The following is a 24,945-nucleotide window of genomic DNA, read 5'->3' on the forward strand; positions in this document are numbered from 1 at the left end:
GCCGAATGGCCTACTCCTGCTCCTATCTTCTATGTTTCTATGTTAAAATGCCTCAGCCCCTTCCACTGCCTCTGATCAGGGCTTGCAAAATGTGTTCAGACAGGTCTGACAAAATGTGCCTGATGCCTCGAACCAGGTGCCAGCCAGAACAAACCAGCTGTTGGCTGAAATTGGTTGGATGGTAATAATGGGCTCTGACAGTACTGTGCCTCTCAGAGTGGATTTTCCGATTCCACGCACACCCTTGCACGCTGCAGACACACATCAGAAAATTTTGGGCCCAAGTCCATCTATGTTTGCTCGTGGTGTTGAAGGCATGGTGAGGACTCGGAAGATCTACCCTACTGCCCTTGTCCTTCAGGCTGATCAGGCATATCCACCATTCCCCAGCACAGAACAGCCGGCTATTGTTGAACTTGGAGTGTGCGGCGCACCCTTTGCAGTGACTGATACGTGACAGAAGGACTTTACGTAGACCCATAAAAGGCATCCTGTACATACAAGTTATTGCAGGTTGCTGAATAATATTTAACTGATTTTGAATATAAAATTTCAGTTTCAGTTTCAGGTTGAGTGCTGCCAGTGTCAGTCTCGGTCTGTTAATGTTGCCAAAGTCAAATGCTTGAATGCTCCACTAAATCTGCTCAGCTATGTTCTGACCCCCCATGCTGCTCTCTAACATGTGCTCCTTTAGTACTCTTACTGATCACTTCCTTTTTAAACTGCCATTATATGACAGTTGATCAACTGGCCACTGATGGAAAGCACTGGCAATATAGCAAGTGTGTCGTTTTCAGCAAGAGTTAACACAGTCTCTGCATCTAATTGGCACAAAGTCAAATACCCATGGTATTTTTAGCTCCATTTAACGCTGGGTGTATCAATCTAAAAAAAATATTTCCGACACAACCCTTTTGTGTTAAATCAGTTCTCTGCGTGTACTTACTGCACACTTCTCTCACAAGTTTTATTTTAGACATTAAGGCCTTGAATTTCCGAGGCGTCGCTGACAGTGTGGAGCCTCACCGGCGGCACAGAGCATCACTGGCAACAAGCGCAGGCTGGAAAATCAGGCACCCAACTCATGGGTCATCGCATTTCACGTCAAAGAACACTGACTGGCAAATGGAGACTGCACTGCTCACCAATGCAGGCCTCGTCTGAACAATTATTCAGATTAGGTCCCACACCAAATTTCACACTTTTTCTGGTGAGCTGTGCCCCTGGCTCTCACCCCACCCATAAAACGGGCACATCCATTGGTGGGCCAGCTGAAGTTGGATTCTTAAAGGAAGGTTTTCTGCAAAGTTGATACTAAAGTTGTGTTTCTTCATTGACCAGGCGTTGATGATTTTTTTAATGCATTTTATTCCCTCCATAAGTTTCTGTTGCTGTGGAAGGTGCCACTCTTGCATATTAAGGATTCTGTTTTTTACAATACAGTATTTCCTGCAGTAATACTGATTGCCACTTGCAGTTATCAAAGTGCTGAGGATGGGAATTCCTTTGGTTGGGTTCCTATAGCACACCACAATTTAGATGAGAAAGCCAATTTCATCAGGGCTCAATGAATGCAGCTGCAAGTCAAGTGACATATGCCCAGTCAGTCGACTATGCACAGCTAAATGAAGGGACAGAGGCTTTGTTTGCAAGGGGCTCGATGTTCTGTGTAAAGGAGGCCTCAGCTTGATGGAGCCCAGAAATGTTTACTGGGTGCTGGAGTTCCCCTAGACAGCACCTGTGTAGTGTACAGGTCATTGAGCCCAGCAACCATCTACTGACAGGCATGGTGCACTGCTGCTCTTTGGGGCATGTAACACACCTCACAGCAACAAGTCAGCTTCAACAGCCAGCAAACGGAATCAGGTGCTGTCCCACTCCATCACTCCATCGTTGGCTGCTGCCTTTCCTACATTACAACAGTGACTACACTTCAAAAAAAATACTCATTAGCTGTAAAGTACTTTGGAACGTTCACCTACCTCTGCAAACCTCCACATTGGGTTTTACTTCCACTCATTTTTATTTAGCATTCCTTCCCCTGGCCCCCTCTCCATGCTGCCTTGACAAAGGCTGATAAATACTTAAAATCTATTATGAGCCTTTACAAAGACTGAAGCAATATTTACCCCCATGTGCATCCACTCACCTTAAAGTTGAGCTACTAGCCCTATTTATAATCTGCTGCTGTGTCCTTCAGCTGGGCCTGTGTTGTGGATTGTACAAAGGAATTTGGATAATGGGATATTGAATGTGTGTATATACAGTAAGCTTTCCTTCAACCAGTGAATGTTTCTTTTCCATCTGCTATTTATTTAAATTTCACTTTTTCAGTAAATATATTTGTACACGTTGGTGTTTCGCGTTTGAAAAAGTAACTTATATTTATATCGCGCCTTTCACAACCTCAGGACATCCCAACGCACTTTACAGCCATATTAACTACTTTTTTGAAGTGTAGTCACTGTTGTAATGTAGGGAAACGTGGCAGCCAATTTGCACACAGCAAGATCCCACAAACAGCAATGCGATAAATGACCAAATAACCTGTTTTGGGTTGAGAGAGGAATGTTGACCAGGACATCAGGCGAACTCCCCTGCTCTTCATCGAATAGTGTCATGGGATCTTTTCCTTTATCCATGAGAGGGCAGACCAGGCCTCAGTTTAATGTCTCATCCGAAAGACCACATCTCCGACAGTACAACACTCCCTCAGTACTGCACTGGGGTTTCAGTCGAGATTATGGCTTAAAAATTCAGTTGCTTTGCACCTCCCGTTAGTGCCCTAAGGGCACAAAGCAACTAGCACCCGGGCGCGGCGCCGCCGCCAACGCCTCCCGCGAAATTCAGCGGGAGGTTAGCGGCGGCGGTAACTGTTAGCACCCCATGGTGCTGCACCGCCAGCGATTACATCATCGCCGTGCGCAGCGCCCCGGCCGCGATCTTCGGTAGCGCCCCCTGAATTACCGCCAAACCCTATGTCCAACAGGGTCAGGGGGGCCTACCTGTGGCCGGGGCGGCGCTAATTAAAGTGAAAGTGCCGGGCAGCCATTTTTTTTGCTGGCCACCTGCCAGCACCTGCCAGCTTTGCTGTCCCCGGCCTCCTGTGAAGCACCTGCCCCCTTTAAGAAGAGGAGGAAGGCCTGCTGTACCGTGGCGCTACGGCACGTAGCGCCACGATAGTCACTCCAAGCGCCCCAAGAGGGAGGCGGGTGCTTCCAGTAGCATCTTGCTTCCCTCTTGGGGTGCTACCGATGAATTTCGGCCGTGGGGGCGCTAATTTTTTCGTGGCGCTAAAAGTAGCGCCCTGGCGAAGTTAGTGCCCCAAAGGGGGCGTGACCCAATTTTTGTAAGTCAGCGCCCCTGACTTACCGCTGGACGCTATTTCCGACAGGGTCAAGGGGGCCTACCTGTGGCCGGGGCGGCGCAAATTAAAGGGGAGGTGCTGGGCGGCCATTTTTGTTGCTGGCCGCCTGCCAGCACCTACCCGCTTTGCTGTCCCCGGCCTCCTGTGAAGCCCCCCCGTGGGGTGCCGGCTGCGCTCCGTGAGCCCGGCACTCTGATCCCAGGTGGTCCAGCTGGGTACCCTGGGTCACGCTGCGCTAGACCCCTCCCCTTTTAATAAGTGGAGGAAAGCCTGCAGTACCACGGCACGTAGCGCCGTGATATTCACTCATAGCGCCCCTAGAGGGAGGGGGAGCGTTTCCAGTAGCACCCCGCCTCCCTCTTGGGGCACTACCGGGTGCGGGGGTGCTAACTTTTTCAGGCCCGGCGAAGTTTGTGCCCCAAAGGGAGCGCGACCCAATTTTGCCCCCATAGTTCTCTTTTAACGCCCCTATGATTTTTCTCCAGGTTTGCCACAGCAATTTCCAGGAGGTTTGGCAACCCTATCTCATGCCCATTCCGGCAGGTCCATGATGCTGTTCCTGGCCTCTATTTGCTTTCTCCAACCGCTGGGGAAAGGGGACGGTGGTCCGAATCAAAGCTGCAAACTGTAACTTTCACATAACTGCATGTGTGTGCAATCCTGTGCAGGAACAGCCATTGTTCTCTTGCTTTAGTGTAGCAATATAATCCAACCTGCAATACAATCGGCACAGATGCCACGGTACCAGACCCCTGAGGTAGCATTGCTGAACTGCTTTTCGAAGCGTTCCTCAATGTAAATCCACCAGTAGATTGGACGATGGCACTGGTGACCTGTGAGGGAAGTGTTCCAGGAAGTGGTTAAGTGTTTATTCGACTTTATTCATGAAGTGGTAGTGATTGCTGTTAAACTGAACTGGTATTGTGGTGGATTGTTTTCTCATTCTGAGCCAGCTAGCTGCTAACCGAGCTTCTTTGTGTTATCAGTGTTGCAACTCCCTGCCTTCTGCCTACATGTCGGAGCATGTTGGTCTGGTTCCAGCAGAGCAAGAAGCTTCTAACTGAAAATGGAAGCAAATGTTTTCTCTTTACTCTCGATGAGGGGACTTTCCAGCAATGAGCGATTTTGTTTCTCTTATCGAATGTGCTGCTATTTGGGGGAGCGTGTGAGCATAAGCTGAATCATGTCTGAAACCACAGATACTGAGCTTCATATTTTAAATTTTGAGCAGGAAAGTAAACAAATGGATGGCAGAGTGGAAAGTCCCAACTCCAAACTCCAACAGCGCCAAATTGATTGCTGGCAAGATTAGTATTAGTCGGTAGCGCCCATTGTTTGGGCACTGCGGATGCCATTTGGGTACCAAAATGGCATCTGATATGCGTGCGCACACTTGTGGGGTGAATCACGCCAGACGCCATATTGGTGAGGCCATTGGCAAGCGCGCGGCTAACGTCCCCCGGTAGTATGCAGAGCAGGCAGATCATGACTTGCAACGCTGATTTGACGCCAGCAGTGCCATTTTGACGTTCCAGCTAACAGTCTCTCCTAAGCTGCACAGCTGAACATGCGTTCAGCAGCAGGAAGGACCCCCCCCCCCCCCCCCCCAACTAGCGCTATTTCAAGGGATCAACAACTACTTACAGGTTAGTTGCTGGTTGATTTCTTCTGGCTGTTGCTATGCTTCTACAAATGTTTGGTGCTTTCTACATTGGTTTCAAGTTGCAAAAGTTAGTGGTGTGGCAAGTGCTGAAGGACTTTTTGCTGACTTCAAGACTTCTGCACAAACCACTTGCTGTCAGACCTGGATGCACTAGTAGGCAATCCACTGGAATTTAGCTTGATTATCCTTGGGCTGAGGGATTATTTGTGCAGAACCTTTGCCCGGGAAATTCCAGACTATACACGGGCTGCTGCCAGAATAGCTGTTGCCTGTTCCCTGGTTTCTCTTGTTCATACGTTGTACAAAGATATTTATGCATGCAACAATGCAAATAGAGGCTGTGGTTTTCAAGTGCTGTTGGGACAGTTACTGTGGTGACATGCCAAAAAAGGATTCCTATCACCTACTGTGAGATATGGTGGTGTACACCGTCTGATATTGGACTAGCAAACCAGAGATCATGGTGGGGGGGATTTTAACCTAAAAAAAGGGTGGGTTGGGAGTGTGGGGGAAGTTAAAGTGTTAAAAATGTGAGTCCTGATCTGAACCCCCCTCCAACCCGCCCACTTCCGGTTTTAACGGAGGCAGGGCGGGCAGCCAACCCGCTGCCAGGAGGCGGGCCATCTATTTAAATAATAAAGCCTCTTCTTTAACCTCCATTTTGTGTTTAACTATAGCTGGTCGGGTTTCGCACACTTAGTAAAATTTGCCAGTTACAGCAAGGCGAGGACTGCTGCATCTAGGAAGTAAGTGCCTTTACACCTACCTCCTGAATCCAGGGGGCTGGATTTTCATTCAGGAGTCGGGTAGGAGGCGGGACTACAACTTTCGGGGTTGTCGTCCCGCCTCCATCGAGATGTGGCCAATCCACGCGATTTTAACTTGATTGACCTTGTAGAGCCCGACCAGCGGGCTCAGCAGGCCAATTAAGGGCCACCCGGCAACAGGTGACGTCACAGACTGAAATTTCATCTGTCAAGCGGTTTTGACAGATGAAATATCAGCATTTCACAGCTGTTTGAAGCTATCAAACACTGACTGTCTTACTTCTAACCTGAGTCCTTCTCCACAGACTCAGTTAGAAATCTCTCCTGCACAGAAAGCTGAAGGCTGTCACTTTTGACAGTTCGCAGCCATTCTGCTTTCTGTGCCGGTGAGATGAGGGACTCCCGAGACCTAAAGGAAGGAAGGCTGAAAAGATAAGAAAAGGTAATTTAAACTTCTTTAAACACTTTAGACACACCAAACACGCTTACCTTTGCACTCATGCACACATCACTCACCTGAACACCGACATCGCGACCCCTTTAAGTCCTTCAACCCGACGGCCCGCCTCGCAAACTTGGCGTGGGTTGGAGCCATCGGGAATCCCACACTTCAGCATTAAAAATAGGGATTAGGCTAAAAACTGACTGTTAACTACCTGTTAACAGGCAGTTAATTGGCACTAATCCCTTCCTGCCTCGGGTAGGCGGGTCCCAGTGCGGAGCGGGTACCCGCCTCCTTTGAAACTGGCATGGAGGCGGGTTGGGTGCGGGATGGGGTCGGGACCCCTGATTTCGGGATTTTAACCCCCCACACGCCTCCAATCCCGACTCCACGGCCCAAAGAAAATCCTGCCCATGGTCTCTGTCTAGCCCACCCCCCCGCGATCGGAGACTCCCCCACGAGGCCTCCGATCAGACTCCCGGACTGTCCCCCCCCCACCGATGATCCTCAGGCCGGCCCTGTTCCTCTCTCCTTCCACCACCCGATGCTCTAGCCACAATTCTTCCCTCCCTCACCCCACCCCCCCAATCCTCCCACCCCGATCTTCTCTTCCCTACCTCCCCCCACCAACTGGTGCTCAAGAGTCCAGCCCTGATCCATTCGTCCCTCGTCCCTCCAATGATCCCCATCCTCTCTCCCCGCTGCCCCCTCCCCCCCCACCCCCCCCCCCCCCCCCCCCGACGAACCTCCTCCGGCTCCCACCCAATCCCTCCTCCTCTCCTCTCTGTGGCCTAGTGCCGCAGGCCTCCCCCCACCACCCCCCACCCCCCCACAGCCAGCCAGATGGAGAGGCTGTTAAAGTCGGCAGGGCCTGCGGGAAACCCGTTCTCCCGGGTTTTCCGACCGCCTCGGAGCCCCCCCCGCCAAACAGCCTTCCCCATTAAAATTCAGCCCCATGAGTTCATTGGGACTTAATGATATAGAGTTGGGTGGGCCTGACCTTGTGAGTCTTCAACATGAAGTCTTGTGGCTTCAGGTCAAACAAGGCCAAGTAAAACTCCTACAGATTACTACCTATTGCTCCCATTCAGCTGACAAATCCGTACTCCTTCCTGTTGAACATTACTCGGGGGAAGTAAGTCATAAAATGTTCTCCGAATGGGGAATCTCAGTGTCAACACCAAGAGTGGGTCTTTAGTATCACTAGCGACCAAGCTAGCTGAGCTCTAATTGCAGTAGTGGACCTACATCAGGTGGTGAAGGACCCGAATCGAATACATAACCTTAATTAACCTTGTCCTCACCAACTTACCTGTTGCAGACATGTCTGTCCACAATAGCATTGGCAGGAGTGACCACTGCACAGTCCTTGTGGAGATAAAGGCCTAGAAATTGAGTTGGCGCCGCGCCAGGGCTTTAGCGCCGGAAATTTAGCGCCGGCGCTAAGTCCCCCTGCGCGCGCCAAAAATTCAGTAGCGCCGCGCCCAGACGGCTGCCGGCGCTACTGGAGGGTGTCAGCGCCTCACAATGGGCGCTGACTGCCGCATTGTGGCGCTAATCCGCCGCTGCGGCACCCGATGCGGTGCGGCAGGCTGGGGAAGTGCAGGCCTCCTCCTTCCGTTAAGGAGGAGCTGCCTGCACCTGACCGCTGGCCGTTGATCTGTGGAGAAAAATGAGCCCGGCACCTCAGAGAAGTGCCGGGCTCACGGCCCACACGCATCTGTGCCGCGGGGGGGTGTTGGAGGAGTCCGGGGAGGGAGGTGCGGGCAGGCGGCCGCCGGGAAAGCGGCCGGCCGCCGCGCGACCTTAATGCGCTGGCGCTAAGACCCGTAGCGAACTTTTGAAAAATCGTTGGTTGCGGCTGCCACGGGCGAGGCGGCCGCAACTCAATTTCGGCGTTCGGGCGCGTTGCCACGGCAACCGGGACGCTGCGCACACCGATGACGTCATCGGTGCCGGCGCAGCGCAACCGGCTAACGCCGATGGCAGCGCCCAAGTGAATTTCTCAATCGGCTGTACTTGCGGCGCTAGGCCCTCTAGCGCCTCAAAATGGGCGCTAACCCCACTCAATTTCTAGGCCAAAGTCTCATCTTCATAGTGATGACACCCACCATCAGGTGTGACAACACCGCTGTGTCAGGTGGGACAGTATCAAACTGCCATGAGGCCTTGAGTGGCTGTGCCAGTAGAATTGTATACCACCACAATCTGTAACCTCATGACACAACACATCCCTCCTGGTTCAATAGAAAGTGTAGAAGGGCACTCCAGGAGCAGCACCAGGCATACCTTAGAATCAATTTGTCAGAGCAAAACTTTGTAGCCCTACCACATCCAGTTGAGAATTGGGGTGGACATTCAAGCAACTAACGTCCTCTGATTTCATTAGGATCCGATGGCATTTTAACCGTCGACTGAGCGAAGCACCTACAGCGGCCGACCGGCTCAGTGAAACCTGTAGGGGAAGAAGCAGAGGTCCTGAAAAGTAATGATAAACTTATCTTTCTGGGACCCAGAGGAGTAGGAATTCCCCCACAGGGAAAGTCTGGGCCTCTACCGCTTCAACTGTCCGCCCCTCCCGGCCAGGAATTCCCCCACACCACAATGAAAGTTTGGGCCTCCACTGCTCCAGGTTTCCACCCCCCCCCCCCTCTTTGTGACTTATCTGAGTGCCAGCAGGAGGCTCTGAGCTGCACAGTTGGCTGGCTGCCTGCCTCTTTATGCCTGTTTTGGGCGGGCAGCTGACTGGTGGGATGCAACTGAGACTTAAAATAGCCCGGGCCTCAAATTGATGACATTAGGGTGGCACTTACCTCGCCCCCTGCCCTCCCGAATTCTGCTCGCAGTTAAAATTCCCCCCCAATGCTGTCCTTGTTGCATCTTCACTAGTGTGAAGCAATCTGACAGCCAGTTTTTTTTTAGAGATGCAACATGCAGGTGCATGTCAGGAGAAAGGCTGCTCATCATTCATTGCACGGCACACACACCATCACCCCAAGCTATATTTGCTGCAATGTTTCCTTTAACTTGCAAATAACAAAATTCCTTTATGTGGAACGTTTCTATTGATTCCCGCTCTTATTTAGCTGCTGTTTAAATTGTTTGACCTCACTGTATAATGTACCGGCCTACTGCATCAAGAAATGGTAGGGGATGGATTTACAGCCATGATCCGTGAGTTCTATTATCAGCAAGTACCTGGCAGCAGCAGTGTGCTCACCTTATAGAAAAAAAGAAAGAACTTAAGAACTTGCATTTATATAGCGCCTTTCGCGACCTCCCGAGGTCCCAAAGCGCTTTATAGCCAATGAAATACCTTTTGAAGTGTAGTCACTGTTGCAGTCAGTTTGCACGCAGCATGGCCACACAAATAGCAATGTGATAATGACCAGATCATCTGTTATTTTCGGGTTGTTGGCTGAGGGATAATTATTGGCCAGGACACCGGGAAAAACTTCCCTACTCTTCTTTGGAATCGTGCCATGGGATCTTTTATGTCCACCTAAAAGGGCAGATGAGGCCTCGGTTTAACGTCTCACCTGACAGTGCAGCAGTGGAGTGTCAGCTTAGATTATGCGCTCAAGTCTCTGGCATGGCACTTGAACCCACAACCTTTTGACTCAGAGGCGAGAGTGCTACCAACGGAGGCATGGTTAACACCGTAAGCCGTTGGGCATCAGGTGGTGGCGGGGGAGGGGAAGAGTAATTGTGTTAAAGGTTTGTTGGATCATTATGTTGTTATACTTCTACCTGCATGCACAGGTGTTGACCAGATATCTTTCTTTTACAGTCTTGTGAACTGCAAATTAGCAGCACAGCACGTGCAAACTCTCAGCACAATCCTGCGGTGTTGTCCCCAGCTGGCATCTCTCGAGTAAGTCCAAAAGCTTCTTCGTAATGTCTTGAAACAGAAAGCTCCCTGCCCCGTGAGGTGCAAAGCAATTGTAATGAGTGCCACAGCTGATCTGTGCAGAGAAGAGCAGAAGTATATCCTGGTTCATTTTCTTCTTTCTCTCAACAATTCCTAGCAGTTCCCAACTTCTCTCTCTGCCTTCCTCTTGAAACTTTCTTGTCTTTCAGCTTCACAAATACAGTCCCCACTGCTTATAGTGGGCACCTTGGTGCTAATGCTATTTTCTCACTATACCCGTTGGACAGTTTACATGAATCTATGGTGTTTGTGAGCGGAACTGAAGGAGTGGCTTTAATTGCAAACTGCCGCCAATAGATAAACTCTCAACCTAGAATTATTTCAGTCTGGAACTACCGAAAGTGAACATGACCGGAATCCAGGGTTGCTAGGCACTGGAGAATAGGCCGGAGTGAATTTGAAGAGTCCAGCGACTAGATTAGAGGGATCTCCAGAAACCTTGGAGGTTGAATTTTCCACAGGGATTCTCCTGCTCGACCGCAGTAATTTCTGAGGAAGAGCCATGAAAACCCTGGAAAAATGGCATAAAGGGGAGATCCCCACAGAAATTCACCCCCCCCTTATTTCCAGTTCAATTTTGATGCTTTTTTTGCAGTTATCAATACTTGACTGACTGCTTTTATGCCATATCTTATCAATCCCATGCTTCAGAATTGGCATTGACCATCCTGGCCACATCCTTCCACTGACCTGCTGCAGATCTCCTTTGGACCCTCCTTTTGTTGGTTCCTTGCTCCATCTAATCTCCTGAAGCAGCACTTCAAGGCTGGAATCTGCAAATCAGAGACCTCCATGCCCTGCAGCTGATCTCTGCCACATTTTGGAGGATACCTGCCCCTTTAACACTGTGTGGGCCTTTAAATTGTGCAGCAGTGGGCTACTTCCCATCCACCTCACCTCAACGTGTGAGCTCTGTACCGGAGGCATTTACGACACCTTAAGCTTATCCATTTAAGCTGACCACAGGAGTGAGGATGGTCAGCTCAACTGGATAAGCTCAAGTGCCAGTGGCATCAGGCAGATGCCAGCCCTGCTCTGCTATACTTTGGCAGGGATTACGCCCGGCTGAAGATCCTACCTTGTGACTGGTAAAGCTATCTGTCTTACTTTCTAAACAGGCGATACAGTTTGTGTGCTAAGAAGCTTATGCCACCTACATGGAAGATCATTCTGTGCACAGATTATTTGCTAGAGTTGTGTTATTGGCCTGATTCCCTCGATAAGCCAGTCAATCATTTGCTAGGCACAGCAGAGCATTGATTCTCAGCGTGACTTGGTTGGATAACTTCCCATGATTATGGGTTGGATTTTCCTTGGGGAAGGTGCCTGTTTTCAGGTAGTTCCAAAGGAAAATGGGGCAGGAGACCCACAGCTCAAATTCCTGCTCCTAAAACTGAATACCGAAAGTTTCCTCTACCCCCACCACCAATAATGCCAGCCTCCAGCCCTGCCGCATGTAAATGAGGGAGAGGGAGTGGGGCTTGGCACTCCCCTCTCCTCCCAAGGGGAAAGCCTGAAGAAAGGAAGTTGAAAAGACTTCTGCCTCCTTTCAAATAGGCCTTACCTATCTCAAGTGCTGCAGTGAGCTCTTCTCTGCAATACCATGACTTTTTCCTCTCCGGCAGTGATGAGCCCCTCTGATGAGTGGAGATATCACCAAGATCCCCTCCCAGGAAAATGGGTCAGAGTCATGGCAGGGTTGGCTGATCGGCAGAAGTCCAGCCCGACCCACTTCTGTTGGCAATACTGCCCCTTAAGGAAAATCCATCTGGTTATGTTTTAGCAGGCTCTGAATCTTAAATACAATGCCTTTTTCTATCAGAAGTATCAATCCTTCCTATGTTTTTCTTTAGCCTGTCTGGCAATGAACTGAAAGACCATGGTTTAAGAAGACTTGTTGAGATTCTACCAGATTTTCATATTTCCAAATTGATAAAGTAAGTCTATAGAACATTGATTAGTAACAGTAAGGTGTGCGTGCAACTCGTGGTGTAATAGTTGGTAACAGTAAGCACACTTGTTTTATATTGAATGATGATAGTTAGAGGTTGAATTACAGAGGTGCCTGATGCAGTTTCTTTTCAGGCAGAATGTAAGTGCATAACACATAATGGCCAGTGAGGGACTCCGTACCCATCGGAAATTCAGTCCTAAACCATTACTTGGTGCATTAAATAAATAATTTTTCACTCTTTTGTTTATGAAAAACTACTGTTGCCACATTGCACTGAGGTGAGGATGTGTCCATACAGAAGGACAGTGAGTGAGTAGCGTTACTGGTAAATGAGCATTTGTCAGAGTTAACTACAGTAGAATTGGGATGTTGTGTGGAAAGAGTGTGTAGTTTAAGTTCAAGGATATCATTGCCATTAAATCAAGGGGGTTCAGGTGCCACATATACGTTAATGCTGAGGAATACAGACCATGATTTACTGTGAGTCGACTAGTATTTGCCTTGAGAAATAAAATGTGTTTTTACATCCATTGCTCATGTTCAGTCTTTTAAAAATCCTTTCTATCTTAGCCTCAGCAACAATGATATCTCTGAAGATGGTGTTCTCTGCTTGGCATCGGTCCTGAAGAAATGCCCCAGGATGTTGGAGGTTGAAGTGAGGTAAACAAGAACAAAACAAATTAAAGCTTTTGTTAATGGAGTTAGTAACGGGCAGGCTGTAAAGACTCGGAGGTACAGCGGCTTCTTAAGCTGAATATTATGAGCAGAACATCCCATTTAGCCAAATGTGCATTACAGAATGTAGAAGGAATAAATTGAGAGTACGCCCTCTGTTTGAAGAAAGCTTCACATTCCGAGTACCAGTTAGCGGGTTTGTACTGCATTAATATATCTACAAATGGAAATACAGAGTTAGTTAAATCACCTGATCTTTTGAAGATATTTTCAAAATCTTGGTATGGAATCTTGATATGGAATCTCCTTATTTTTGTCCTTGCACATTGCCTACCTACCCCTCCCAGTCATAGGCTCCATATGAATCAGAATCAACCCATACAGTGAATTCATAAACACCTCAACCATCTGTCCATTTGGATCAGGCTGAAAATTGGTTATTAAAGCCAAAAGAGAAGTCAGATTGTGTATACAGAAATTACATGAAGATGCCCCCGAAGGAGGGTGTGGTATTGCAGTGATTCAGTTATTCAGGTAATGTAGTGCTTATGTTACTAGAGCAGTAATCCAGACACCTGGACTAATAATCCAGAGAACATGAGTTCAAATCTCACCATGGCAATTTCAGAATTTGAATTCAGTTTTAAAAATTCTGGAAATAAAAAGCTGATATCAGTAAAAGTGACCACAAAGCTGTTGGATTGTCGTAAAAACCCAACTGGTTCACTAATGTCCCTTAGGGAAAGAAACCTGCCATCCTTACCCGGTTTGGCCTACATATGATTCCAGTCCCACACCAATGTGGTTGACCCTTAAGTGCCCTCTGAAGTGGTCTGTCAAGCCACTCAGTTGTATCAACTGACTACAATGCAGCGGTTCAAGAAGAAAGCCCACCATCACCTTCTCAGGGCAATTAGGGATGGACAATAAATGCTAGTGATTCCTACATCCCAAGAATGATTTTTTTTTTAAAAACCTTGGTGACTTGCTGCAGTGCATTCTGTAGCCACAGTATGCTGATGGTGGAGGGAGTATATATGTATAAGCCAGTGGATGGGGTGCCAGTTAAATTATTTATTGAGGAAAAAAGACAATAGCTTCATTGAGTCCAATGCTCTAACAATGTAGTTGGTGCCCTGCTCTTACTTACTTTTTTTTCTTAATCTACTTTCCTTACCCCTCCTCCATTAATTGTGGTGGTTCATACAGGATGCAGCTCCACAAACACCAGCAACATCTGCTGCCTTGGACAACTGCCCATTCTTCAGTATAAGTCGAGATAGTGCTACCATCACACAACCAAGATCAACTCCTTTCAACATTTCTGTGGTACTCCTGGCACGTAGTGTGTGACTTGCTGGGAGCACCTCGGGGGCTGGGAGCTGGGATACCTGGTCAGTGAAGGGCCCCTGGTTGCCCTTACAAGCACCACCATTTTTTTTAATACAATGGGGAATAAGTCCCCTTTCAGGAATTGGCCATTCGCGGTCAAGCACAAGCCATTATAGGGTGGCCCTATAACAAGGAGAGGGCCATCCCGGAGCAGAATTTTATACTCTTATGCTGGCCACACCCGAACCCATTAGAAATGGTGCTTGGTGTCTGAAGCCCTGCGTGGGCACTCCAGTGCATTGTGGGAAGGGCTCCTAATTTGTGTTGCAGTCTGTTCATGTGGAGAATAAACACCAACTCGGACCAGTTAGGCTGACCGGCCTGTTTCCATGTTGTAATTTCTATGTCATTTTATGTAAGGCAAGGCCATTATGAGCTCAGCACATGGTAGGAACTCTGTCTCTGAGAGCCACAGCCAGTTTGGGGGCGTGATTTCGCACGCAGGGTGAATGGGGTACTGAGCAGGGCTCAGGCTTCAGCACCTCCTAATGCAGAGAGCCAACACTCGATGCGCATCAGTGTTACTGGCACTGAGCATTGCATTATCTGCCCCATGAGTGTTGGCAGCCGATTTTCTCATGAAGAGCATCGCAGCCAAGCTCAATCCTATCAACATCCACATGCAAATTTTCCGGTATTCCAGCAGCCATCAGGAAGGGGAACCTTAGTTGACTTTCTTGTTCACTCTCGTCTCTTCCTTCTCTCCCCACGCCACACAATCTGCCAAGTCAATTGCAGCAGAGATGTGTCACATTAATTGCTGTATTTAGGAATCTAAAGGGATTAGATAATGTAGACCATGACAAGCTTAGCTTGCCTGGAGCAGTAGGAGACGGCCTGCACTTCAAGGGGGTTAAATTCAAAACTAATTTGCGGAAGCAATATTTCAGTGAGTGAGTAGTCGATCTCTGTAACAGGCTCCCTAGGGAGATGATGGAAGTAGTTAGTGTTGATTCATTTAAATGCAAATTAGATTTATTTCAGAAAATGATATTTTGAGATACAGTATATGAGTAATTTAAGACATGACATTTAAATGTAGCATGTTTGGGAGGAACAGGTGACTTTAGACCTATGGGTCCCAAAGTTGCAGTTTCTCCTCCTTTGAGCATCTCGCCTTATTCCACCCCTCTCTCACCTCTCATTTAAAATTCCTGTTCTCTACCGCCCACCCAAAATTTTATTACTGAGATATCTTCACTGTTCTCCTCCCTCAGCCTCTGCAGCGAACGACTTCTTATCCTCGGTGATTTCAACCTCCATCTCACTTCATCATGCTTTCTCTCCTCTGAGAGCATGATGATAGCCTCCTATCCTCCCTTAATCTCTCCCTCCATGTAAACACCCCAACCCATGTTCACGGCCACCCCCTCAACCTTGCCATCTCTCGTGGCCTCGCTACTCCAATTGTGTCAATCGCAGATAAGGCCATCTCTGACCATTTCCTCATATCGCTCTCCACCCACATCCCCCTTCTTTGTCTCTAAGATTGAGACCATCCATTCAGCTGCCTCTGCCACTTCCCTTCCCTCCCCTAGCCCACTGGGCCAAACTTCCTCTAAGGTACCCCCCTGCTCTAGCCCTGAACTCACATCTTTCTCCAGGTTCTCTCCGCTCTCCCCTCATGACCTCTCTGTGCTCATCTTGTCCATGAGACCCACCTCCTGCTCCCTCGACCCTATTCCCACCAAACTGCTGACCACCCAACTTCTGGCTCCCATGGTAGCTGATAATGTTCTCTCTCCTCAGGTACTGTCCCCCTCTCCCTCAAATCTGCCGTCATTACCCCTCTCCTCAAAAAAACAAACCTTGATCCCTCCATCCTTGCAAACTCCCACCCTATCTCCAACCTCCCATTCCTCTCAAGTCCTTGAACGTATTGTTGCCTCCCAAATCCATGCCCATCTTTCCCGCAATTCCATGTTTGAATCCCTCCAATCAGGTTTCCGCCCTTGCCACAGCACCGAAACGGCTCTCATCAAAGTCACAAATGACATCCTCTGTGACTGTGACAGAGGTAAACCATCCCTCCTCGTCCTTCGATATAGGTAAAAAACGGGATGAATATAGGGAGTTGGGTGGTAAATTTAAAAAAAGGACCTCAAAGGTAGTAATCTCAGGATTGCTACCAGTGCCACGTGTTAGTCAGAGTAAAAATAGAAGGATATTTCAGATGAATACATGGCTAGAGGAATGATGCAAGGGGGAGGGATTCAAATTCCTGGGACATTGGAACCGGTTCTGGGGGAGGTGGGACCAGTACAAACCGGACAGTTTGCACCTGGGCAGGACTGGGACTGATGTCCTAGGGGGAGTGTTTGCTAGTGCTCTTGGGGAGGGTTTAAACTAAAATGGCAGGGGGTTGGGAACCTGTGCAGGGAGACAGAGGAAAGGGAAGCAAGGATAGAAGCAAAAGACAGGAAGGAGAAAAGCAAAAGTGGAAGGCAGAGAAATCAAGGGTGTAAATCAAACAGGGCCTCAGTAAATAATAATTCTAAAAGGACTAAGAGTGTTAAAAAACAAGCCTGAAGGCTTTGTGTCTTAATGCGAGGAGCATTCGTAATAAGGTGGATGAATTAGCTGCACAAATAGATGTAAACAGATATGATGTAATTGGAATTACGGAGACATGGCTCCAGGGTGACCTAGGCTGGGAATTCAACATCCAGGGGTATTCAATATTCAGGAAAAATAGGCAAAAAGGAAAAGGAGGTGGGGTAGCATTGCTGGTTAAAGAGGAGATTAACACAATAGTAAGGAAGGATATTAGCTCTGATGATGTGGAATCTGTATGGGTAGAGCTGAGAAATGCCAAGGGGCAGAAAACGTTAGTGGGAGTTGTATACAGACCCCCAAACAGTAATGCTGAGGTTGGGGATGGCATTAAACGGGAAATTAGAGACACGTGCAATAAGGGCACAGCAGTTATCATGGGTGACTTTAATCTACATATAGATTGGGCTAACCAAGCTAGTAACAATACTGTGGAGGAGGAATTCCTAGAGTGTATACGGGATGGTTTCCTGGACCAATATGTCGAGGAACCAACTAGATATCAGGCCACCTTAGACTGGGTATTATGTAATGAGAAAGGATTAATTAGCAATCGTGTTGTGCGAGGCCTCTTGGGGAGGAGCGATCATAATATGATAGAATTCTTCATTAAGATGCAGAATGAAGTAGTTCACTCAGAGACTAGGGTCCTGAATTTAAATAAAGGAAACTACGATGGTATGAGGCGCGAGTTGGCTAGGATGGATTGCGGAGCATTACTTAAAGGGTTGATGGTGGATAGGCAATGGCAAACATTTAAAGATCGCATGGATGAACTACAGAATTTATTCATCCCTGTTTGGCATAAAAATAAAACAAAAAAGGTGACTCAACCGTGGCTAACAAGGGAAATTAGGAATAGCATAAGATCCAAGGAGAGGACATAGAAATTGGCCAGAAAAAGCAGCAAACCTGAGGATTGGGAGCAGTTTAGGATTCAGCAAAAGAGGACAAAGGGATTAATTAAGAGGGGGAAAATAGAATATGAGAATAAGCTTGCAGGGAATATAAAAACTGACTGTAAAAGCTTCTATAGATATGTGAAGAGAAAAAGGTTGGTGAAGTCAAGCGTAGGTCCCTTGCAGTCAGAATCAGGGGAATTTATAATGGGGAACAAAGAAATGGAAGACCAATTAAATACATATTTTGGTTCTGTCTTCACAAAGGAGGACACAAATAACCTCCCAGAGATGTCGGGGAACATAGGGTCTAATGAGAGGGAGGAATTGAATGAAATCAGTGTTTGTAGGGAAATGGTGATAGGGAAATTGACAGGATTGAAGGCAGATAAGTCCCCAGGGCCTGATAATCTGCATCCTAGGGCACTTAAGGAAGTGGCCCTTGAAACAGTAGATGCATTGCTGGTCATCTTATAAAATTCTATAGACTCTGGAACAGTTCCCATGGATTGGAGGGTAGCTAATGTAACCCCACTATTTAAAAAAGGTGGTAGAGAGAAAACGGGGAATTATAGACAGGTAAGCCTGACATCGGTAGTGGGGAAAATGCTAGAATCCATTATAAAAGATGTAATAGCAGAGCACTTGGAAAACAGTGACAGGATCGGACAAAGTCACCATGGATTTACAAAAGGTAAATCGTGCTTGACTAATCTATTGGAATTTTTTGAGGATGTAACTGGTAGAATAGATAAGGGAGAACCAGTGGATGTGATGTATTTGGACTTTCAGAAGGCTTTCGATAAGTTCCTGCATAAGAGATTGGTGTGCAAAGTTAAAGCACATGGGATTGGGGGTAAGGTACTGACTTGGATAGAGAACTGGTTGGCAGACAGGAAGCGAAGAGTTGGAGTAAACGGGTCTTCTTCCGAGTGGCAGGCAGTGACTAGTGGGGTACTGCAGGGATCGGTGCTAGGACCCCAGTTATTCACAATATATATTAATGATCTAGACGAGGGAACTAGATGTAATATCTCCAAGTTTGCAGATGACACAAAGCTGGGTGGGCGTGTGTGCTGTGAGGAGGATGCAGAGAAACTCCAGTATGATTTGGACAGGTTGGGTGATTGGGCAGATGCATGGCAGATGCAGTATAATGTGGATAAATGTGAGGTTACCCACTTTGGTGGCAAAAACAGGAAGACAGATTATTATCTGAACGGCAATAGATTGGGAAAAGGGGAAGTGCAATGAGACCTGGGTGTCCTTGTGCACCAGTCGCTGAAGGTAAGCATGCAGGTGCAGCAGGCGGTTAAGAAGGCAAATGGTATGTTGGCCTTCATAGTGAGAGGATTCGAGTACAGGAGCAAGGATGTCTTGCTGCAGTTGTACAGGGCCTTGGTGACACCATACCTTGAGTATTGTGTGCAGTTTTGGTCACCTTATCTGAGGAAGGATGTTCTTGCCATGGAGGGAGTGCAGCGAAGATTCACCAGACTGATACCTGGGATGGCAGGAATGACGTATGAAGAGAGATTGGGTCGATTAGGCTTATATTTGCTAGAGTTTAGAAGAATGAGAGGGGATCTCATTGAAACTTTAAAAATTCTAACAGGACTAGACAGACTAGATGCAGGAAGGAAGTTCCCGATGGCAGGGCAGTCCAGAACCAGAGGTCACAGTCTAAGGATAAGGGGTGAGCCATTTAGGACTGAGATGAGGAGGAATTTCTTCACCCAGAGAGCGGTGAACCAGTGGAATTCTCTACCACAGAAGGCAGTTGAGGCCAATTCATTAAATATATTCAAGAAGGAGTTAGATATATTTCTTAAGGCTAAAGGGATCAAGGGATATGGGGAGAAAGCAGGGACAGGGTACTGAATTTGGATGATCAGCCGTGATCTTATTAAATGGCGGAACAGGCTCGAGGGGCCGAATGGCCTACTCCTGCTCCTATCTTCTATGTTTCTATGTTTCTTGACTTGTCTGCAGCCTTTGACACGATTGACCACTCCATCCTTCTCCAATGCCTTTCCATCGTCGTCCAGCTGCGTGGGACTGCACTCGCCTGGTTCCATTCTTATCTATCTAACATAACCAGAGAATCACCTGCAACAGCTTCTCTTCCCGCTCCCGCATCGTTACCTCTGGTGTCCCCAAAGATCTGTCCTTGGCCCCCTCCTATTTCTCATCTACATGTTGCCCCTTGGTGCACAGCGTCAGTTTCCACATGTATGCTGACAACACCCAGCTCTACCTCACTCCTTCTTCTCTCGACCCCTCCACGGTGTCTAAATTGTCAGACTGCTTGTCCAACATACAGTTCTGGAGGAGCAAAAATTTTCTCCAATTAAATATTGGGAAAACCAACGCCATTGTTTTCGGTCCCCGCCACAAACTCTGTTCCCTAGCCACTGACTCCATCCCTCTCCCTAACATCTGTCTGAGGCTGAACCACACTGTTCTCAACCTTGGTGTCATATTTGACCCTGAAATGAGCTTCAGACCACAAGTTCGCAGCATAACTAAGACTGCCTATTTCCACTTCCGTAACATCGCCCGTCTCCGCCCTTGCCTCAGCTCATCCGCTGCGGAAACCCTCATCCATGCCTTTGTTACCCCTAGACTTGACTATTCCAACGCACTCCTGGTTGGCCTCCCATATTCTACCCTACATAAACTTGAGGTGATCCAAAACTGGGCTGCTCGTGTTCTAACTCGTACCAAGTCCTGTTCACCCATCACCCTTGTGCTCGCTAACCTACATTGGCTCCCAGTTAACCAACACCTCGATTTCAAAATTCTCGTCCTAGTATTCAAATCCCTCCATGGCGTCGCCCCTCCCTATCGCTAATCTCCTCCAGCCCCACCACCCCCGAGATATCTGCGCTCCTTTAATTCTGCCCTCTTAAACATCCCTGATTATAATCACTCAACCATTGGTGCCCGTGCCTTCTGTTGCCTAGCCCCCAAGCTCTGGAATTCCCTCCCTAAACCTCTTCACCTCTCTACCTCTCTTTCCTCCTTTAAGACACTCCTTAAAACCTACCTCTTTGACCAAGCTTTTGGTCATCTGCCCTAATTGCTCCTTGTGTGGCTCGGTGTCAAATTTTTTGTCTTAATACTCTTGTGAAGCACCTTGGGACGTTTTACTACATTAAAGGCGCTTTATAAATACAAGTTGTTGATATTGTTTCGAGTCACCTAAACACATTAGTAGAGGTTCATGCTCTAAACTTCAGATTAAATGAGTATTAACAATTCACTACTGTGATTCAGTGGTTTGTTGAGGCAAGGTAATCAGTTTTATGGCCCTTGCTGACAAACGGTGATCTACTTGTCCACATGCATTTAACATTAATTTTGTATTTGTAATTTAATTTCTACAGCCTGAAACATCACCAGACAGTGTTAATTAAATTTGCAGAACAGCATGAAGGCACTAAAGTGAGGTAAGGAATTCTGTATAGAAAGGAGTCATTTAAATACATCTTCTTTAAACACTTATACACAATACAGGACTCCTGAATCCTGGTTTCCAAACTCCTTTCTCGTTACTAACTCACTATTATCAGGGTCAGTGATTTCTGGTGACGGAATAAGTCAAATTCTGATTTTATTACATGGGTTCGCTGGTGTTTTGGGATCCCTTCTTCTTCTTAGGCAGTCCCTCGGAACCGAGGATGACTTGCTTCCATATTAAAAATGAGTTTGCAGGTGATTGATGAGTCCAATGCGGGACCTACAGTCTCTGTCACAGGTGGGGCAGATGGTGGTTGAAGGGGCGGGTGGGTGGAGTGCTTGGGTTGACGTGCGCTCATTGCACTGCTTGTGCTTGGCTTCTGCTTGCTCCCAGCGAAGAGACTCGAGGTATTCGGCGCATTCCCGGATGCTTCTCCTCCACTTTGTGCGGACTTGGGCCAGGGATTCCCAGGTGTCGGTGGGGATGTTGCACTTTTTCAAGGAGGCTTTGAGGGTGTCCTTGAAGCGTTTCCTCTGCCCACCTGGGGCTCTCTTGCCGTGTCGGCGCTACGAGTAGAGCACTTGTTTTGAGAGTCTCGTATCGGGCATGTGGACGATGTGACCCGTCCATCGGAGCTGATCGAGCGTGGTCAAAGCTTCGATGCTGGGGATATTGGCTTGAGCGAGAACACTGATGTTGGTGCGCCTATCCTGCCAATGGATTTACAGGATCTTGCGGGGCTAGCGATCCACATTCTGTGATTCTGTCACTTTATAATCAGGGCCATTGATTTGTGGTGATTGACAAAATCAAATTCTGTTTTTATTACGTAGGACAATGGGATTGTGTTGGTGTTTTCTGATATTTTAGGGTTCAAATTCCATGATTCCGCACATTTTTCCATGAAAACCACAAATTGGTGGCTTCAACCATTCGATGTCAGTGGTCTTTCCAAATGAATGTTCTCTCTTGTGATGATTGAACAGTCTTAGTGTGATGGCTGGGCTTGGTTTCATTTCAGTTGTCCCAATCTTAATTCAGTCCATCAAACTGAACCTGGTCCAGATTGCTGGAAGTGCTGGAACTCACTCGGCAAATACAATTTTTGAATTCACATACATTAAGATTTTACTTGAACATTTAACCTGGCAACTTGAGCCTTGAATAAGAAAAGAAACAGGTCTTTTTGTTATAAACAATGAGCTAGTTGGTTAGGATTGGAGATGGAGGAACAATCGCACTGCTAGGACTTGGAAGCTGGTAGGCTACCTTCTCTTCCAGCTTTCCCGTGTTGGAAAATAAGTTTACTGGCAATTTCCGTGGGGGGGGTGGGGGTTCTCCCAACCCGAAACCCCGGATGTACCACATAAATGGCATTACTGCCAAAGTTACGGCAGCCAATTGGGGAGAACCCTGCCGGAAATTCTCAGCGGTGTTCTTGACCAGCTAGTGAGCGGAATGTTTCAGCTTGCTGAAAATATGGCTCATTGGCCACTTAATCTTCTTTCCATTCCAAGCCAAGGAAAGCTGCCAGCCAGTCACAGAAGGCCAAGCGTAGGAAAAGGTTTTTACCAACATCTTGCATCCACACCAACTCCAGATATTGGTTTGCCACATTTGAATTGTGATTTACTATTATTAATAAACGCCAGCTCTATTCTAAATTAATTTTAGTATAATAAATGCATATAACGTACAGGACTGATATTTCTGTGATCTGACAATCTATTTCCTTTTTACAGCGATGAACTGAATACCCAGCCAGTGGATTTTAGATTGAGCAGCACTGGAGATTCAAAGACCAAGCCGGCACCATTAAGAAAACTAAGGTAAACTGGTCTAAGGAATCCATGGAAGCATCTAATAAGTAGCCTAGATAAATGTCCAAAGAAAGAACATGGCTTATGTCCTCAGGATCCCCTAAAATGCTTCACAACCGATGCATTGCAGTTTGATGATTACTGCTTTTATGCAGGCAACACAATAAGCATGAGATTCCATACTCTGCTGCATCGATTGTGCTCAAAAACCAGCAGTTCAACCCATAAAAACATTAAAGGGGCATGATAAACATTCATGCTTTATCATAAATATACACGGGGCATACAGTCCACCTCTCCCCCACCCCCCTCCAACCCCCCCACAAAAAAACCACAACAGCCTAGAAATTCGAGTGCGTCCATGCAGGGGGCACAGGGAGCAATCACCACGCCTGAATGGATAGGCCCGAGGGACACGTAATATTGGGCCTGGGGCCTCATTATCATCAAACCGGCTTATACAACACAAGTGAGCATTTTGTTGATTCCTAAAATCTACTCCTCTTAATTTGAAGTTGTTTAATTTGAAATATCTGTTCATTATGTCTTTCAAGCAAAAATTGCCTTCTGTGCTATTTTATTTAAATTGCTTCACTCACACTGGACTGTAATAGGTTGGAAAATACCTTCCAACCATAATGGGTGGAATCAATAATTGATGGCCGTGCTGGGAGCATTGTTAGCAAGGAAAAGTGAAGGACCTCCAATGAAAGAGCAACAAGTTCAAGTCAACCTCTGATCCCAAGTTTGCCAGAGTGAATTTTTCCTGTTTTGAGAAAGAGTTGGTTTATGATTCAATGAGGCAGAAATTCATTTGGGTGGTAATGCAAAAAGGGCAATATCACAGTTCTGTTGAATATCGAACGGTGCTTATAACCGGCGGTCCATGTGATACCAGCTGGTCTGTGCTGCTGCCCAATGCAAATTTCTACCCCAATATGTTAGATTTTCTACACTGATTATCAATACAAATAAGAGAATTACACAACATAAGGAATAAAAGTTGCCTCTTTGGTTGAGGATTCCCAATTCACTTTTTAGTAGATGTGATGTCTAAAATTAAAATGGGTTAGGGGAACCTTGTATCAATAAAATCTGGATGCCCTGATGTAGGCTCAAAGAAAACATGAAGCGAGGCAATCCAGCACATGAGAACGAATCAGAACAAGCACTATAGTGACAGCTTTCACAAACATCACAAACCCGAACAACTGTGCATCACTGTGCTTTAATGTTGTATAGCCTCTCCGCCAGGCTACATTTGAGGACCTGGGGAAGTGTTCCTGCATTTGAGGTCCTAGGGGTGAGTTGTTCAGACATTTGGAGATCACTGAGCTCCCTGTGCTGAACCATTTCAATAATCTTGCCATCTTTTGCAGTCTGACCAACTGTCGTTTTCAACTGAAGCATTTGGAAGACCTGGGTTCTACACTGGAGCATTGCACTGATCTAGCAGAACTGGAGTAAGTGATGGCAAAAGAGTTTTGTCCACCATGCTGTTTTAGTGTCTTCAAAGCGCTTGCTCTAGTTTCCAGTCCCAGCTGTCCCTTCAGCTTTGTGTGTAACTATAGTGTTAGAAATCATTCAATAATATTGCTCCTTATTTAGCTATTTCTTCAAGTCACAATAAACGCTTTGATATCACAGCAGCTCAACTGTCTGCCATTGCAAAGGTAACTGTTAGTTTGATAGCCTGGTCAAAGTGGCTGCTATTCTGTGCTTTAATGGACAAAAGCCATCTCCCAGCATGGTTAACCATAGGCTGGCTTTTTAACTCTCCCTGCTAGGTGGGAACGGAAAGGTGAGCAGTTAAAAAAGAGAGGCTCCCTTTCCCACTCCGTTCCCACCAATTTCCAATTCTAAGGCCGTTGGTTTGGGCTGAAGTTGAGGCGTCTGCCGGGCTCTGGGTGGAGGGGAGCCTTGAGTGTGAATGCAGTTTAACTGGGGCCTGAGCGGGGAAGGCGCGGCAGCTTTCCCACCTGGCTGAAGCAGGTTGGCAGCTGGTGGGAAGCCGGAAGA

The 24,945-nt window shown here is 47.2% G+C and overlaps 1 protein-coding gene across 3 annotated transcripts in view; it reads left to right on the top strand.

The window, feature by feature from the left end:
- nlrc5 (NLR family, CARD domain containing 5) overlaps window positions 1-24,945 on the top strand; it is a 350,789-nt gene that overhangs the window by 135,195 nt on the left and 190,649 nt on the right. For all 3 annotated transcript variants that reach the window (XM_085991231.1, XM_085991232.1, XM_085991233.1), the window contains exons 14-19: window positions 10,030-10,113; window positions 12,024-12,107; window positions 12,695-12,784; window positions 21,033-21,095; window positions 22,849-22,935; window positions 24,306-24,389. In XM_085991231.1, the coding sequence (XP_085847357.1) occupies window positions 10,030-10,113; window positions 12,024-12,107; window positions 12,695-12,784; window positions 21,033-21,095; window positions 22,849-22,935; window positions 24,306-24,389 (492 nt within the window). The remainder of the gene's footprint in view (window positions 1-10,029; window positions 10,114-12,023; window positions 12,108-12,694; window positions 12,785-21,032; window positions 21,096-22,848; window positions 22,936-24,305; window positions 24,390-24,945) is intronic.

Source organism: Somniosus microcephalus, chromosome 6 (assembly GCF_052327205.1).
Source record: "Somniosus microcephalus isolate GS21.2 chromosome 6, FLI_Smic_1.0, whole genome shotgun sequence".
Taxonomy (NCBI): Eukaryota; Metazoa; Chordata; class Chondrichthyes; order Squaliformes; family Somniosidae; genus Somniosus; species Somniosus microcephalus.